This window comes from Melospiza melodia, chromosome 1, assembly GCF_035770615.1.
Source record: "Melospiza melodia melodia isolate bMelMel2 chromosome 1, bMelMel2.pri, whole genome shotgun sequence".
In the NCBI taxonomy this organism is placed as follows: Eukaryota; Metazoa; Chordata; class Aves; order Passeriformes; family Passerellidae; genus Melospiza; species Melospiza melodia.
The window spans coordinates 130,114,882-130,130,151 of record NC_086194.1 but is presented as its reverse complement, the minus strand read 5'-3'; the positions used below and the strand labels follow the sequence as shown (position 1 = coordinate 130,130,151).

General features: G+C 36.7%; 1 protein-coding gene across 4 annotated transcripts in view; it reads left to right on the top strand.

Moving 5' to 3' along the window:
• TRAPPC8 (trafficking protein particle complex subunit 8) overlaps positions 1-15,270 on the top strand; it is a 52,484-nt gene that overhangs the window by 7,333 nt on the left and 29,881 nt on the right. For 2 of the 4 annotated variants that reach the window (XM_063168032.1, XM_063168023.1), the window contains exons 3-12: positions 1,005-1,088; positions 3,832-3,921; positions 5,227-5,401; positions 5,797-5,950; positions 7,089-7,167; positions 8,602-8,849; positions 10,443-10,558; positions 11,814-11,964; positions 13,283-13,383; positions 14,859-14,964. In XM_063168032.1, coding sequence (XP_063024102.1) covers positions 1,005-1,088; positions 3,832-3,921; positions 5,227-5,401; positions 5,797-5,950; positions 7,089-7,167; positions 8,602-8,849; positions 10,443-10,558; positions 11,814-11,964; positions 13,283-13,383; positions 14,859-14,964 — 1,304 coding nt within the window. The remainder of the gene's footprint in view (positions 1-1,004; positions 1,089-3,831; positions 3,922-5,226; positions 5,402-5,796; positions 5,951-7,088; positions 7,168-8,601; positions 8,850-10,442; positions 10,559-11,813; positions 11,965-13,282; positions 13,384-14,858; positions 14,965-15,270) is intronic. The other 2 variants (XM_063168050.1, XM_063168041.1) reach the window with 1 other exon arrangement.

The following is a 15,270-nucleotide window of genomic DNA, read 5'->3' as shown; positions in this document are numbered from 1 at the left end:
TTTATTCAAACCAAGGGATGCATTCATTCCTGACAGCAGAACATAATCATTTGGCATGGCAAATGGGAAATGTTCCCATCAGTTCTTAATTTGTTCTTTTTTGGGAGTGAATTAGTTTTCTAGGATAATGATATTAAAAGGTATTTCCTTAATTTTAATGGTGATCAAGTGCAGTCTGTTTTGAAGACAGATAAACACTGTTTAAGAAGCTGAGTTATGTTTCTGGCACTGGGGTCATAACCCTGCTTTTTTTTTGATAAAAGTTTTGGAACTGGTGTGTTGTATTGATTTAATTGTTTGTAATCCTTCTTTGTTACAGTTTTGTTTAATATTCTTATAGTTCCATAATCTGGTGCTGGGAGACTCATTTGGTTGCTGTAAAGTTGCTTGTGTTCAGCCATGCCTGCTTCTCCCATGTACTGGTACATGTAGAAAGTGAAGAAAAATGATCCCATTAAAGAACTAAATTATTTGAAAGAAGGAAAGACTTTTTTTTCCTACTAAATCAGTTCCCTGGCTGTGTTTGTTCAAGGCTGCATGCCATAAATGCTAGCATGAGGCATTGGAGGAATATGTTGAGTTGAGGGTGTTGGGGCAACCTTTTTCAGCAGCTAATGTATTCAGGTACTTTTAACTAGTACTGAGGCTTGGAAATCTCACAAGTTAGTGCCCTAGATTTAGAGTGTCTTCCATCTGGTAAAATAGAAATAAAGTGTAGATACAACTTAAGTCTTTGCTACTTGATAGAATTTCCATTTTTGTTTGAGCCTAGAATTGCGCCTGAACTAGAAATTAATATTGATTTCCATTAAACTACTCTGTCAAATGTTGAGAAGCTTGAAATATTCCTGATTAAGGTTAGCTGGAGTCAAATCTCCTCCATGCCCCTCATGGTCGTGCATAGTGTAGATTTTTTTCTACTTCACGCTACCAGAGTGTAAAAGCCAAGAGTGTGTTTGCATCTGACCCTTTTTAGTATAATAATATCATGTTTTTTCTATCAGATCGCTCAGTTAAGGCTAGTGTTCCTTGGTACAGTAATTGGAAAGAGACACTGATGGAACTGAACACATCCACATTTTATTCAGGTATTTTTTTGTGGTTGGTGCTGATTTGCCAAATTGCCCTTTACTCCTTTTCCATGTGCCCCATCCACCTTTCCTTACCATCTGCTACAACTGTTCAGCACTTTTCCGGACGTAGATGTGTGTTCCTCCATTTTTTCCCCCTAACTGAAAAATCATTGGTGGTGGTTGTTTTAATTTTTCTTTTAATCACATTTCTACTCCTGTTAATCAAAATCATTTGGTCTTTCCATACAATCAATAAGGGTGGTGGTGGTAAATTACCTGATGCTGTTAAGAACACTGGATTGTTTGATCCTATGGAGCTGTATACTGTCACTGCTGTATTTCAAGTGTACTTTCTGCTTCTCTGGGGAACGCCTTTCTCAGGGGACAGTAACACTTTTTAAGTTGGAACTCAACTGCTGACTGTACTTAGAGCACATATGTCTCTGCTATATTGACATCCTTTCTGGAGTATGATCCTTAAAAAAAGAAAAAGCTCTCTAATATATTTTTATGTAGTTTATGAGACTTATTGCTGCCAAACCACATTGGTTATTGACCTCTTAAGGCTCTGCATTGTGGTCTGTAAAAGCCAGGTTTTGATGTTTTTCATTTTTATATATTTATATAGTTTATGCCTTTGGTGAATAATATCCATTCTTTCTTTCAGTAGTATCTGTTCAGATCCTGGTAAATGCCTAAAGGGTACAAAACTTCATTAAGTAGATTTTCCATTATTATGCTGTTATGTAGAAATACTACTTTTTTTTATTCTTAATAAGTTCTCAATGTGTTAACAAGTTTGCCAAAACTTCAGTTCTGTTCCAGCATACTGGAAAAATGCAAAGTGTATAGATCTGGGTACCTGAATGGCAGTGCTGGTTTACACTGCTGTAATGTGTTATGAGGTGTCACAGTTGTGAAATTTTTTTTCAAATATTGCTTTTGTTTTGAGTATGGTGTGTGTTTATCAGGTATCTACAATAAGTGATTACAGCCCTGTAAAAGGCTCAAGTGAATCCTGTTGATATTGCTGTGTAGAGGAAGTCCCAGTTTCCTTTGAGGCTGCTTCCAAGGTTTTTAAATAGGCCTAATGAAAAAAGAGGGCAAGGGAGCCAATCCACAAAACAAAGTAGTACTTCCCTGTTTGTAACTGTCAGATTTTAAAAAACACGTGATTTTTTTATTTTGCTGTGATTCAGCTGTAAAACAGAAGTGAAAATTTTTTGCCTTAGGTTGTTTAACAGTGTTTACTTTGAACCAGAGTTACAGCATGGCTTGTTATACTTGTGAAAAATGCGTATGAGTCACTTACTTATGGCTTACTTTTAATAATAACAAGCTGTGTTTTCCTTAATTTAAATAGTTGGCATGTTTGCATGTAGGACTCAGTAAAGCCAAGAGCTTTTTATATCCTAGTTGAGTACTCAGAGAACAATTTCTGGAAGGGCTGTAGCCAAAAGCTGGAAGTTTGTCTCCTATTATGCTTTTTTTTATGTAACATGTGCTCACTGCTAGACTGAATTCAAGTGTGGCTGTGTCCGACTTCTGTGTGTCTGAAGCCAATCTAAGATGGCTTGACAATGTAGGATTAAAGAAAATGCATTAAATGAATGCCATACAAGATAATTCCAACATAAAAGTGAACCTGTCTCCAAAATTAGCTTAAGAAATCAAAGTGGTGGTTTGGCTTGGTTTTTATGAGGAGGTGCATGACAGCTTTACAAAGCATTAGATACTTTTATCTACTTTTATTTTATTTTTATTTACTAAAGTCTAGCAATGTGCATTTTTAAGGGTCATGTGAAGAAAATACTTTCAGAATTTCTTAACAAATTTTTTTCTCTGATAGTTACTGTCTTCTAGTTTGCAGGTGAGATGACAGTGGATTCCAGTTACTTCAATGTGAAATAAGATTATTGGAAGTGGATTGATTTTGCTCTGGAATCTGTTTCCCACTCAAGGGAAGAGTTGGAGAATAAAGATATAATAGAACAGGCTTAAAAGAAGAAATAATAGTTCATTGTTTGACCTATAGCTGGAGTGGAAAGAAATGGACAATATTAGGTTCACATTTTTTTGATGTCCCAGACATCCTTGCTTTCCTTTGATTTGTTACTCTTAGGAAAATGAAATCCCTATTGTGAAAGGGCATTGAACTTGGCAGGTTAAAATTATTCAGCATTAATGGCACAACTTAGATCTGAGGTTTTATCTTCTTGGATCTTTGTCAGCTGAACTGTTTGTTTTAGCAAGGCATGGGAAGGGGACTGCTGTCAAGCCAAGTCAGCACTTGTAGAAAACAGGCAGTATAGGGTTTTGGTAATCCTTAGCTCCTCTACATACTCAAAAATGAATTTTGTTTCTTGGTCAATTCTTACATCCCTAGCCCAAAAATTCAATGACTGTTAGAAGAATTTATTTCTTTCTTTGCCAAGTGTTTGAGTGTTTAAAGGGATGGTAAAGAGTAGTGGTTTAACGAGGACTCAATACATGTGAGCCTGAAGTGGTGAGGAATGTGGTGCTTAAGGTGCTATTCAGTTTCACAGGATTTGATTGAAGTGTTACTGTTTCTCCTACTTGTGTTGCATCTAAAATACTTTCTCCTTGGACTGTTCCTCCTTCTTTCCCTTGCCGTGCAAACCTTGTCAGAGTTTGCAAGCTTCACTTTCAGGTGTAGTGTTTCATACTTCCTTTTCATTAATGGGTGAACAAGTTTCACTGAATAGTCTAATTTGTCCTGTTTCATTGTGTATTTCAGCTACTACTCCTTGGTTTGAGTCTTACAGAGAGTGCTTTCTTCAGTCCATGCCTGCATCTGATCACGAATTCTTAAACCACTATGTTGCATGTATCCTTTGAATGTTGCAGACCACTCCAGGGAAGGCTGTTACAAAATATAATGTAGGAGACACTGAAAGTTTTGCAGTAACTCTTTCACAATTATGATTTGAAGCCTGTATATTTTTCTTCTATGTCTGACTACACAGACTGATTTCATAAGGGCGTAAGGGTTTTCTTTGTGATTATTTGGTCTGAGTTTTTTAATAGTGTTCTATTGGGTTTTTTTCCCCTTCTCCACACACTCTTTTTGTGTCAAAGTGAGCTCAAAGACAATACCTGTGAATGAAACTCCATCATCCTCAGACACTTTCTGCTGTAGCTCTTTAAGTATCTCTTGTCCGTTCCTTATCTACCATAGAGGAATGTGTATTTGGGATGCATCTGCTGCTTTTTAGTAGCTTTTTGTAAGCAGATGGAGTGATGGAGGTTGGGGAGATGGTGTTTTGGAAATTTGGTGAACTTTGAGCTATGCTGGATAAAAAGAAGTCTGGAAAGATGCCTGAATGCTGTCACATTTTTTTTTTTTTTTTTACCAAAGCTTAATTTGCTTGTCTACAGGGAAATTGAGAATAATCACTGTTTCATGATGTAGCTGGTGTTAAGCTTTACAGTAATTATAATACTGCAGGTTTTATGACACTCCGTTCCTAATTCTGTACTGAGCATTATAATTTCAGTATAGTGGAAAGGTATTATAATGGCCACACCTGTGCAAAATTAACTTGGCAAAATACTGATTCTGGCTTCTGAATTTTAATAACATTTAAATTACAGCTTTGCTTTCTGGCTTCTCTGAAGTAATGTTTTTTGATTTGGTGAGTAGATGTAGCAAAGTGGGATGTTCCTTATTAATGACTGTGTCGTTGAGATAAAAATCTGACCACTTCTGCTTTTTACTCGGGTGGTGTTGCTGTGTTTATGAATGCTGGTGATTACTGTTGTTTAGGTGATAACTTAAAGCCCCAACTCTCCTTGGAGGTTGAAAGCTAAAATACGGTGGGATGAATTTCAGCTACATGTTTGCTATGTGAACATCTGGTCTCTATCTAAAATCTTAAATTGGCTGTCATGTAGCAGCTTAAACTTAGATTCACCGTCAGAATTGGAGCAAACTCCTGCATCTCATTTTACAGATGTTAGTTAACTGATTGTTTTTTATTGAGAGTAAGGCCAAATTCTGATTGCACATACTTTTGTGGCAGCATGTTTTACATACCTAAGTATTGTATCATCTATTCTATGTACTTTTTGTTTTATGCTATGATCAGTGGTGTCCCTGTGTTCTTTGGATATATGTCCTTAATGAATTCAGGTATGCTGGTAGTTTCTTCTAGTGAACCTGACCCTGTGGAGCAGTTCCTGAAGCTGTCCCAAGAACAGCATCGGATTCAGCACAGTAATGAATACTCATATCCCAAGTGGTTTATACCAAACACACTCAAATATTATGTGCTACTGCATGATGTAAGCACAGGAGAAGAGCAAAGGTGGGTCATCTGCCTTCAGTGAGCTTACAGATGAGCTCTTTGACCAAAATGTTTGTGTTGATAAATTCTGTTGAGATTAGACATGCAACAGGATCCATTAGCCAGTATGCTATTATCAAGACAGATATTTGAAAGTATTATTTTTAGATCTTCTTCTTGTGTTCATATAAAATGAAAATAATCAGTCCCAGCTTTTGGGGTAGGTGCTTTCTTTGGTAGCTTTCTGAACTAATTCTCAAAGATTTTCAGTTTACTCTTACGTAATGGATTGTTTTAAAAATAGGAGAATATTCCTTTTAAGCACTATAGATAATAGTCTAAAATAGTCTGTTGCAGTACATGTTCTAAAGTTAGTTTGATATCAAGACAGGACTAATGTTGTTTTACTGTTTCAGAGCTGACTCCATTTATGAAGAGATGAAACAGAGATATGGAACTCAGGGTTGCTATTTGCTGAAAATAAATTCTCGGGTGTCTAACAGAGGAGCAGACGAACAGATACCAGATCCTTGGAGTCAGTACCTTCAGAAAAACACTATCCAGAACCAGGTAGTACAGTCTTCTAAAAACAGATCTTACCATGCTTATGAAAGTCCATTGTAGTTGCATTAAGTTTCACCTTAGTGTTATGTGTTTCTACAGAATGGGTAGGCAGTCCAGACACTTCTGACACAGCTGTGGCTTTTTGTGAGGGCATAAGATGAGTCCTCAGCAGGAACTGTCCTTTGTGCTACTTAAGTTGACAGTAAGGAACACTGAAATACTGGACTGTCTGAAATAGATTGACAGGAACACAGAAATAATAGACAATAAATAAGAAATAATAAGAGTTGTAAGAGGAAGTAACCTCAGAAGTGTCGTGTTCATAGCAACTTTCTACCTTCATTTTTATTTGTCTTCCTCAGTCTTAAATTTTTTCCCTGGGTCTTCTGTACTTCACTAAATAGTCTGGGTGTGTTGTTTTGTGGGAGTATGTGTGGTTTTTGTGATAACTTCTTGTGGGTCTAGTCTGGTCTGTCATCTGCTAAGATTGCAAGGGATAGTGTGTTTTGAGCGTGCCATAAATATCTGTATTTTTGGCTTTAGAACCAAAAATACTCTTTTTTTGAGTTTGCTTTTGACTGACTTGCAGTTATAACTCCTTATGATTAAAAGGCTTCTGGAATCATATTTCTTTGCCAAATGTAGCTGTCTATTCTAGGTAGCCATTCTTGGCATCAGCTGCCACTGAAAAGTCAAAACATTCCATATTCTATAAGCTAAGAGGACCAGTGAGTTACAGTCCATCATAAACTAATCAGATATTTTTCTTTTTTTCTGTCTTGTGTGAACTGTGCAATATAGATCTTTGTGTGTGTGAGCTTATTCAGGAACTGCTTTAGGGAATATATTTTTGCTGCTGTAGGCATTGCTGTGCAAGAGTTGGAGTTACTTTGATTGACAGGGAAGCCAGTTGAGCAAGTTAGAAGGTACTTGATTCATTTGGTGAATATAACTTGCATCTTTAAAATAAGACAGTTTATTAAAGCCTCAGAAACTACTTAGAGAAGTTAAAACATATGAACAAACACGTTGCTGTAGTAATTCAGTTAACTTACTGAAACTGACAACTATTGTTTAATGACTTTTGTATGTGGATGAGTAGTCTTAAAGTTCTGACTTTTTTTTCCCCTCTCTTCTCTGGCAGGATTCCTATGAAGATTATACTGTTTCAAACAAGAACACTGATCACTTGATATCAGATGGCATAGACAGTGAAATTAAAGGTATTTTTGTAGCTTTATGAAAACCTTGATCTGACAGCGTTTACACAACTGTTTTTTGTCTTGGACAGTATTTAATTAGATGGTCTGTTAGGCAGCTCAGAGTAATGGCTTTTTAAATGCTCTAAGTGTCCTCAAGGAAAAATGCTGTGGTACTGACCTACTGGATTGGTGACATCTCCTTAATGAGGTGGTTAATGATGTATTGGGCTCATATTTTGTAAGTCTAAGCATATTGTCTGCAAACTCTGGTAATTAGTGAAAATAGCATAGGTTTAAATGGCCAATTTTCATAATTATGAAAGGTTTGGTTTGTATACTTTGCTGTAACTTGGAAGCTGAGGTTTTGTAGTTTGTCCTTGGTTTTGATATTAAATCTGTAAATGTTAGAGAATGTTTAGTTTCTAAGTTGATTGGAAGCATTTGCTTTGGAACTCAGCTTGTGGATGGGAGAGGATAGTAAATGAAATTGAGTGCAAATTATTGCACCCTTAAACACAATTAAGATAGCTGTGTAGTATTCAGGTGAGAGGCATCACCAAATAGGGAATAAGTGAGGTACCCTGCATTGCCTGGCCTGCCTCAGCCCAGATCCTTCATATCTCACCTGAAAGGCTTGTGGAGACCTAGCATGTGTAGGAGACCCTACAGTTGCCATCTTTGTAAGGCCTTGCAGCCCAGATGTAATCTAGGAGCTACCAATTGAACTTTAAAAGCTCAAAATTAGATTTCATGGGTAATATCCATTGAGGATTTGCTTTCACAGCTCAGCTTTGCTTGGTGCCACATAGTGCAAGCTGATTTTCTTATAAGTAAGAAAACTGCTTAAGTCTTGGAGTGAAGCAATGTCTCAGTCTATTTCAGAGAGCTAAATGCAATAGTGATCAGCAGTCCTTCTCATTGAACAAAGAGGACTTTGGAGGAAATTGTTTTACATCATGATTGCTTGGAGCAACATGGAAAATTAGGTTTCTTTTGTTGGTTTTTTTTTTTTTTTTTAACCTTAAAACATAAGCGGAAAAAAAGAGAATGGACCCAGTGGAGCCATTGTAGTAATTGCTGCAATCCCAACTTTGATGAATGCTTTATTTTCATTTTAATGTTTCCAGTTTTCCTTCAAAGTTGTTAATATTAGTCAGCATACTGGAAGATTTTTTTGCACTGTAGTTGAGGACCAAAACTGTGCATATTCAGTCATGTTGTAATTCTTGAGATTGCCTGAACTTTCTGACAATTGCAGGAATGATACAATACTCAGTGCTCAGCTGCTGCCTGCTCAGCATTGATCTGTAGTGCAGAACAGTTGGTGAATTGCTTTGCTTTCCAGAGTTCTGAGTAAGGGAAGCTTTGAAGTAGGTTAGTAAAAATGACCTTTAGAACCTGAAATATTTAAGTAGCTTTATACTTACTGGAACTTTTCTTTCAATCTTTCAACAGATGGCTTGTCAAATAACTTTAAGACTCACCCCCTTCAACTGGATCATCCCAGTGGCAGTTTGGATAGCGCTGATTACATGAAGGCTTCTACATCACTTCAAGACTCAAAGAAGTCAAATTCTGGGTCACCTCATGGTGCTTGTTTAACTCTCACAGATCACGATCGAATTAGGCAGTTCATACAGGAATTCACATTTCGGGGACTTTTGCCACACATAGAGAAAACAATTCGACAGCTCAATGATCAGGTCAGTTTACCCTTAAAAACACTTTGTGCTATAATAAGGAAAAATGGTTAGGGTATAAATCCAGTTATTCAGAAATCTGTTTTGACAGTATTACTTCTTTCTGCATCTAATGATTCAACAGTCTTGCTGAAAACTTGTAGTAGATTTAAGAGAAATAACTGAAGTTTTCTCATTATTATTTAATTTATCTTTTATAAAGACAAGAACTAATTCGTATCAAAAACTCCAGTGCAAGGTGGCTTCTTGGTAGAAACCTGTGTGTGTGACTTGTTTCTGGGGAAATCTGTTGTACCTTAATATTCTGTGCTTTTGGATGAATCTGGCATGGGGAACAAAATAGACTTTGTGTTTCAACAGAATACACAACTAAATTTAAGAAATTTATTTAATTAATAGTTGTCTGCAAAAAAAGCTGTCCCCCTCAGTTGCTACTTGACATGGAAGAAATGCAGGGACACCCTGAATTGTGTAATTCTGTTGATTTCAGCAGTTTTTGCAGCTGAATATGCTTCTCTTAAACTGGCATTTTTTGGAAGTGAGATTAATATAATGTCCATGTTCAGTCAAGGTCATGCATTTAAGTTATTTGGATCGCAGTGAAGTCCTTTATTTTACAAGTGTTTCACTCTTACATGGGCTTAAGCAGCTGAAGAGATGGATTGACTTACATTGGTGCAATCAAATTACTGTATTCACATTAAGTTTTGGACCCAAATATCAGTCAGTTCTCTTAGTTGTGATTTTATTTTGATTGGATTGTCTATTCAAGTTATAGTTTTAAGTATGAAGGCTTTCCATATGAAGGGTCATGTTGTGTTAGGAATGCTCACTCCCTGAGGTGACTTTTGGGAGTTGGTGCATGCTGACCATATTTACATTTAGTAAGTTTTATGGAGAAGCATTAAAAAGAAGTGGTTACGTAAAGTGTAGCAAACAGGAATGCAGTGATATATTCCTCCTAGTCCTGGTAAGAAAAGAAAGATGTTCTGCTTTTTAAAATTATCTTTAAAGAGTGATTATAGCTTGCCTTACAGGATGGGAGTGGTAATTCCCTGCAGAAGTTTCCTTCTAAGTGGAACTTATCTAAAAGAATGAAGTTGTGTAATGTTGCTTGCCTCATACCCTTGACACTTGAAATTGATGTTCGTGGTGTGATAATGCTTTATGTGCATGAGAGAGAAGGTTCTTTCTTGTATGCACTTAGTCTAGATTTTAGGTTGGACTACTACCCAAAATTAGATATTCTAATTATTTAGAATTTAGTTTTCAAACAGATGTAGCAAATATTCAAGTTCTTAAGATGTCTGTTTTACAGAAAGAATGAAAAAACTCAACTCTAAACCTCAACTGTCTGAGACAAAATAAACATATGAACTATGAATATATGAATATATAAAAATAAATATAAGAGCTTCTATCTCAATGTCAGATTAATTCTAAGAAAGAGGGTTCTTATTTATTTTACTCCTTTAATTATTTCTGGTTTATGGAAGAAAAATCAATTTACAAGTGAAGTTTGACTTTTTATATTAGTTTAACTTAGGCCTATTGCAATATAGTGCTCTAATTCTCTAATTCAATGTCTTCCTCCAGTTAATATCCAGGAAAGGCTTGAGCCGATCACTGTTTTCTGCTACTAAAAAATGGTTTAGTGGCAGCAAGGTTCCAGAGAAAAGTATAAATGAGCTCAAGAATACTTCTGGTTTGCTGTAAGTAATCTCAGTCCTTATTTTTAGTTCTAAATTGCAAATGCAGCCTTTTTTAGGGGCGAGAGGGAAAGCATGTGTTTGTTTGATGGTGTTCTGCAAGGTGAACTAAACCAGCAGTGTTGTGAATGATTTCAGTTAGAAAAATCATGAAAAGTACTGTGCCTGAAGATGTACAATAAAGGAGTAGCAGAACTTAAAGAAGAAGGGGTAAAATAGACTGCAGAGTCATCTGCCTGCTCTATTTACAACGAGGCTTTCTAAGTTAATATGAACACATGATGTTAAGAGTATTAGTCATAAAAAGAAGCTATGGTTTGTCATGGGGGATTTTTCAAGAATTTGTACAAGCTTTCCCACCTGTCATTACAGCCAAACTCCATGTATAGGTGTTTTTGCCTATGTAACTATGCAATTTGCTCCAGCAGAGTATTGAGTATATTGCTTTTGCAATGTGTTCAAGAGCTAAACTAAAGGGAATTTCATACTTAGTGCACCTGTGTCTTAGTATACACTAAAACCAGGTTTTAAGTGTTAGCAAAATACAAATTCTGTATGATTTGGTAATTCCCTCTGCGAATTAAGATGTATAATCTTGAAAAACAACTGTCTTTACCACAGAAGTCTAAATAATTTTGGTCATTTTCTAGTCAAGGTTAATGTCCTTGACATAGACATACAGCTTCAAATGTCTGTGTTGTGTGTCTTTGGATTCTTAGTGAAAATGTTGCTAATTCCAGCTTTCTGTTTTGAACCTGTAAGCGTAGTTCACTTCCTACAGCATCTGACATACAAGTGTTTGTGAAAATGTATTTGATTATCGCTGAAGTGAATCATATATATTGGATTAACCTAAAATTAGATTGATGCTTGTAGAGAACAGGAACTTGTAGTGTTTTGGCATAAAGCATAGTTGTTAGTGGACTTATTTATTTCAGGAGAAATGTGGAGAAATAACAACTTGAAGCCAAGTAAACAATCAAAGTCTTATTTTTTTTCCTTCTCATACAGTTCTGCTTAGCTCTGATGGTTAATCTGACTGAGCAGCTTGAGTGGTAGTTATAAACTCCATTCAGTATTTCTTGGCTAAGAGGAGTGTGTGCTTTCAGTGATACTGAAACAATGAATCTTGCTAGTAAGAAAGTAAGATGTGAAGCCAAGTTACGTGTGGAAGCAAGGAAAGAGATTCACTTTTCTTGGCTATTTTGGGGCTAGGCTGAGAGAGGACAACTTTGAATTGAAATATTTGTATTTGTAGGTATCCACCAGAAGCGCCAGAACTTCAAATCCGAAAGATGGCAGACTTGTGCTTTTTGGTGCAACACTATGAACTTGCATATAGCTGTTACCATACAGCAAAGAAGGACTTCTTAAATGATCAGGCAATGCTTTATGCAGCTGGAGCACTGGTTGGTACTTCATGTAACATGAACATTCTGTGAATTTTTTCTAATAATCTCTAATATTTGTCTGAAGGCAACAAAATGCAATCTCTCTTCTCCACCTCCAAATTTGTAAGGGTCTCCTCAAATCTGCTGCCTATCTTTAGGAAACTCTAAGGTGTTGTAAAATCTGTTTTCTGCTGTTATATGAAGGGAATAAAGGTATGAATAAGAACTGGAGAGTTAATTCTTAAATTGTGGAAAGGAGGAAAACTAGAATGCCACCTCCAGAAAAATTGGTCTTTAAACTGATAACTCAAAGTCAGACATAAAATAGTTTTAGAGTATCTCTTTTAGACTTAAATAAAATACTTATTTGTCAGAAAGTCAAGACTCTGTCACTATAAAGATGGTATTGTACGTGTTTTTGGGTGACTTAAAACTTGAAGGCTACACTTTGAGTATGTCACTACTGAATTTCACTCTAAACGTATACTCGTTCATAATTTCCTCCTAAGAATGATGATGTTTATGACTAAAATAATTTTAAACAAAATGAATGGGAGCACTGGAGGAAAATGAGTAATTTTATAAATTTTTAGAGGATATATATTTTAAATTTTAGTCTGGTTAACTTGCTAAAACTCAAAACTCTGCTTCATAGACCCATGGAAGCATTATTGTACACCTTTGCTTCTTGATTAAAACTTTTATTTAAACATCTGTTTTTACAGTTCAGAAAGTTGCTCTGCATTTGGATAATATGAATAAGCAGAATAATATTAAGAAATCTTAATTTCCAAATGAATGGAAGCAGTCTTAATTATGCATTTGTTGCAATTTACTAGTCTTAATGTTTACTTTCTGTAGAAAATCTTTGCTATAATATGTTCAATCTGTGAGAAAAGCAGTAAAATTTCAGACTCTGTGTTCACTAGAGTTTCCTTGCAAGCTCATAATGTAATTTCATTTAAGCAAAACTCAAAAAATAGACCTCATCTTAAAATACATGTTAGTGCTACTTTGCAGGAGCAATCTTCCTGATAATAGGAAGTTCTTTTGGATTTGTAAAACTGCACTGAATCAATGCTTCTGCACAATGTTGGGTGTACTGTCAACTGTGAACACTTCTGTGGATAACTCTCTGGCTAATTACAATCAGAGCCATAAATAGGCTGTTGTATTAAACCTTTTATCAGTTACAGTGTATTGGATACTTTTATATGCCAGTAACTGATCAGAGGGAGATCTCGAATCTAATAGCTATTGAAACACGTTCCTCAGTATTTTGAGGTTTGTGATTTGTTGAAAAACCTACATTGACTTTAATGGATTTCTCTTGTAGGAAATGGCAGCAGTGTCAGCTTTTCTTCAGCCTGGAGCTCCTAGGCCATATCCTGCTCATTATATGGAGACAGCAATTCAGACCTACCGAGATATCTGCAAGTACGTTGTTTACTTTTGTACTGATCTTTGTACAGTGAAAGTTGAAAGATCTGGTGGCTTAACTTCCTGGCCCTGCACAGTAATAGTGCCAGGTGATCACAGAATGATGGTAACATTTTAAGGAGTAAGATAAACTGACATATCTAGGATAGCATGAAAGGAGATCTGGGCTCTTCTTAACAGAGTGCTTATTGAATCTGTGTATTGAATTCACATGGTAGATTTTTAGGTAGTGGGATGGCTGCAAGGAGGGTTTCTGTGAGAAGACAGCAGGAGCTGCCTGTGGCAGAATCAGTTTTCACTCATCTCCAAAATGAGCCTGCTGCTGTCCAAGCTGGCAGTGCTGCTGTTACCTCCGTGATAACACATTTAAGAAAGGGTAAAAATAGCTGTGCAGCAGCTGGGAGAAAGGAGTGAGAAAATGAGAGAAACAGCCCTGCTGATGCCAAGGTCAGGAGAAGGTGGGACTTCCCTGCAGCCTGTGGTGAAGACCATGCTGGATCAGATTTTCCCTTGTGGCCCATGGAGGTGCATGGGCAAGCAGAGATCTACCCTGTAGTCTGTCCCAATGCCAGAGCAGGTGGATGTACCTTGAAGGTGACTGTGGTCTGTACAGAGCCTATGCCACAGCAGGTGGCTGTCAGGATCTGTGACCTGTGGGGAAACCGCACTGAAACAGTTCCTGAAGGACTCTACACTGCAAAAACGATACATGCTGGAGCAATTCTTGAAGAACTGCATCTGAGGGAGGGACTCCACACTGAAACAGGGGAGGAGGATTTGGAGGAAGAAACAGCAAAGGAGAAATGTTATAAGTTAATGTTAAAAGACGACAGCTTCTTCTCCCTGTTCCTCTGCCTTGCTTGTGGGGAGGAGGAGGTAGAAGAATTTGGAGTGAACTTGAGCCTGGGAAGAAGGATTAGTCAGGAGAAGGTGTTTTATTTCTGCTATTATTGATCATTGTGCTATTCAGTTATCAATTGCCAATAAATTAATTTAATCTTCCCCAAAACAAGTCTGTATTGCCCATGACTAAATGGTGAGTGGTCTCCCTGTCTCTTTCTCGCCATGTGAGGTTTTTAGTCTGATCTTCTTCCCCTGTGTTGCTGAGCAGGGGGTGTGACAGAGCAGCTTGGTGGGCACCTGGTACATGAGTACAACTTGCCAGTACAACCTGCTTCTAGCTTTTAGACTTCTTTTTTTATCAGATAATTTTATTTGGTACTCTTACAAACACAATAATATTCTAAAAAAATGGTCTCCAGCTTTGACTTTCATAAAGCTCCTGTTATAGTAGAATTGGACACTTAATGTGTCAATCTGTATGTGGTTTTGTGGGGAGTGAACTGTCATATATTTTGCTTTAAGAAGAATAAGCTACAGAACCTCAGTCTGATGTCATGTGTAGCAAATTAAAAGTTCTCTGAGGTTTATTTTGATAAATATTTATTAATACATGCATGTTTTTACTTCAGGAACATGGTTCTGGCTGAACGCTGTGTACTGCTTAGTGCTGAAATCTTAAAAAGTCAAAGCAAATATTCAGAGGCAGCTGCTCTTCTGATTCGTTTGACCAGTGAGGTAAAACTTAGTAGCTTTTTCCATTTCTGCCCTCTCACTATTTGTTTTCTTACTCAAACACTTCTAGGTTGCCTTCTGATTCTTGTGCTACAATATTTTCTAGCCAAAGGTAGCAAATGAACAGGTATAGAGCATGAAGTGAAGAAAACTGTGTACACTGTAAGTGAAGGAACTAGTACAGTTACTCTTTTTCTAGTCAAATGCTTGACTTCCTTAACCATGCTAAATATGTTATCTTTGGCTTTGTAACTAATTTTCTTTGACATCTGCCTAGCTCTTGGATGGTGTAGCTTACAAACTTGTGTT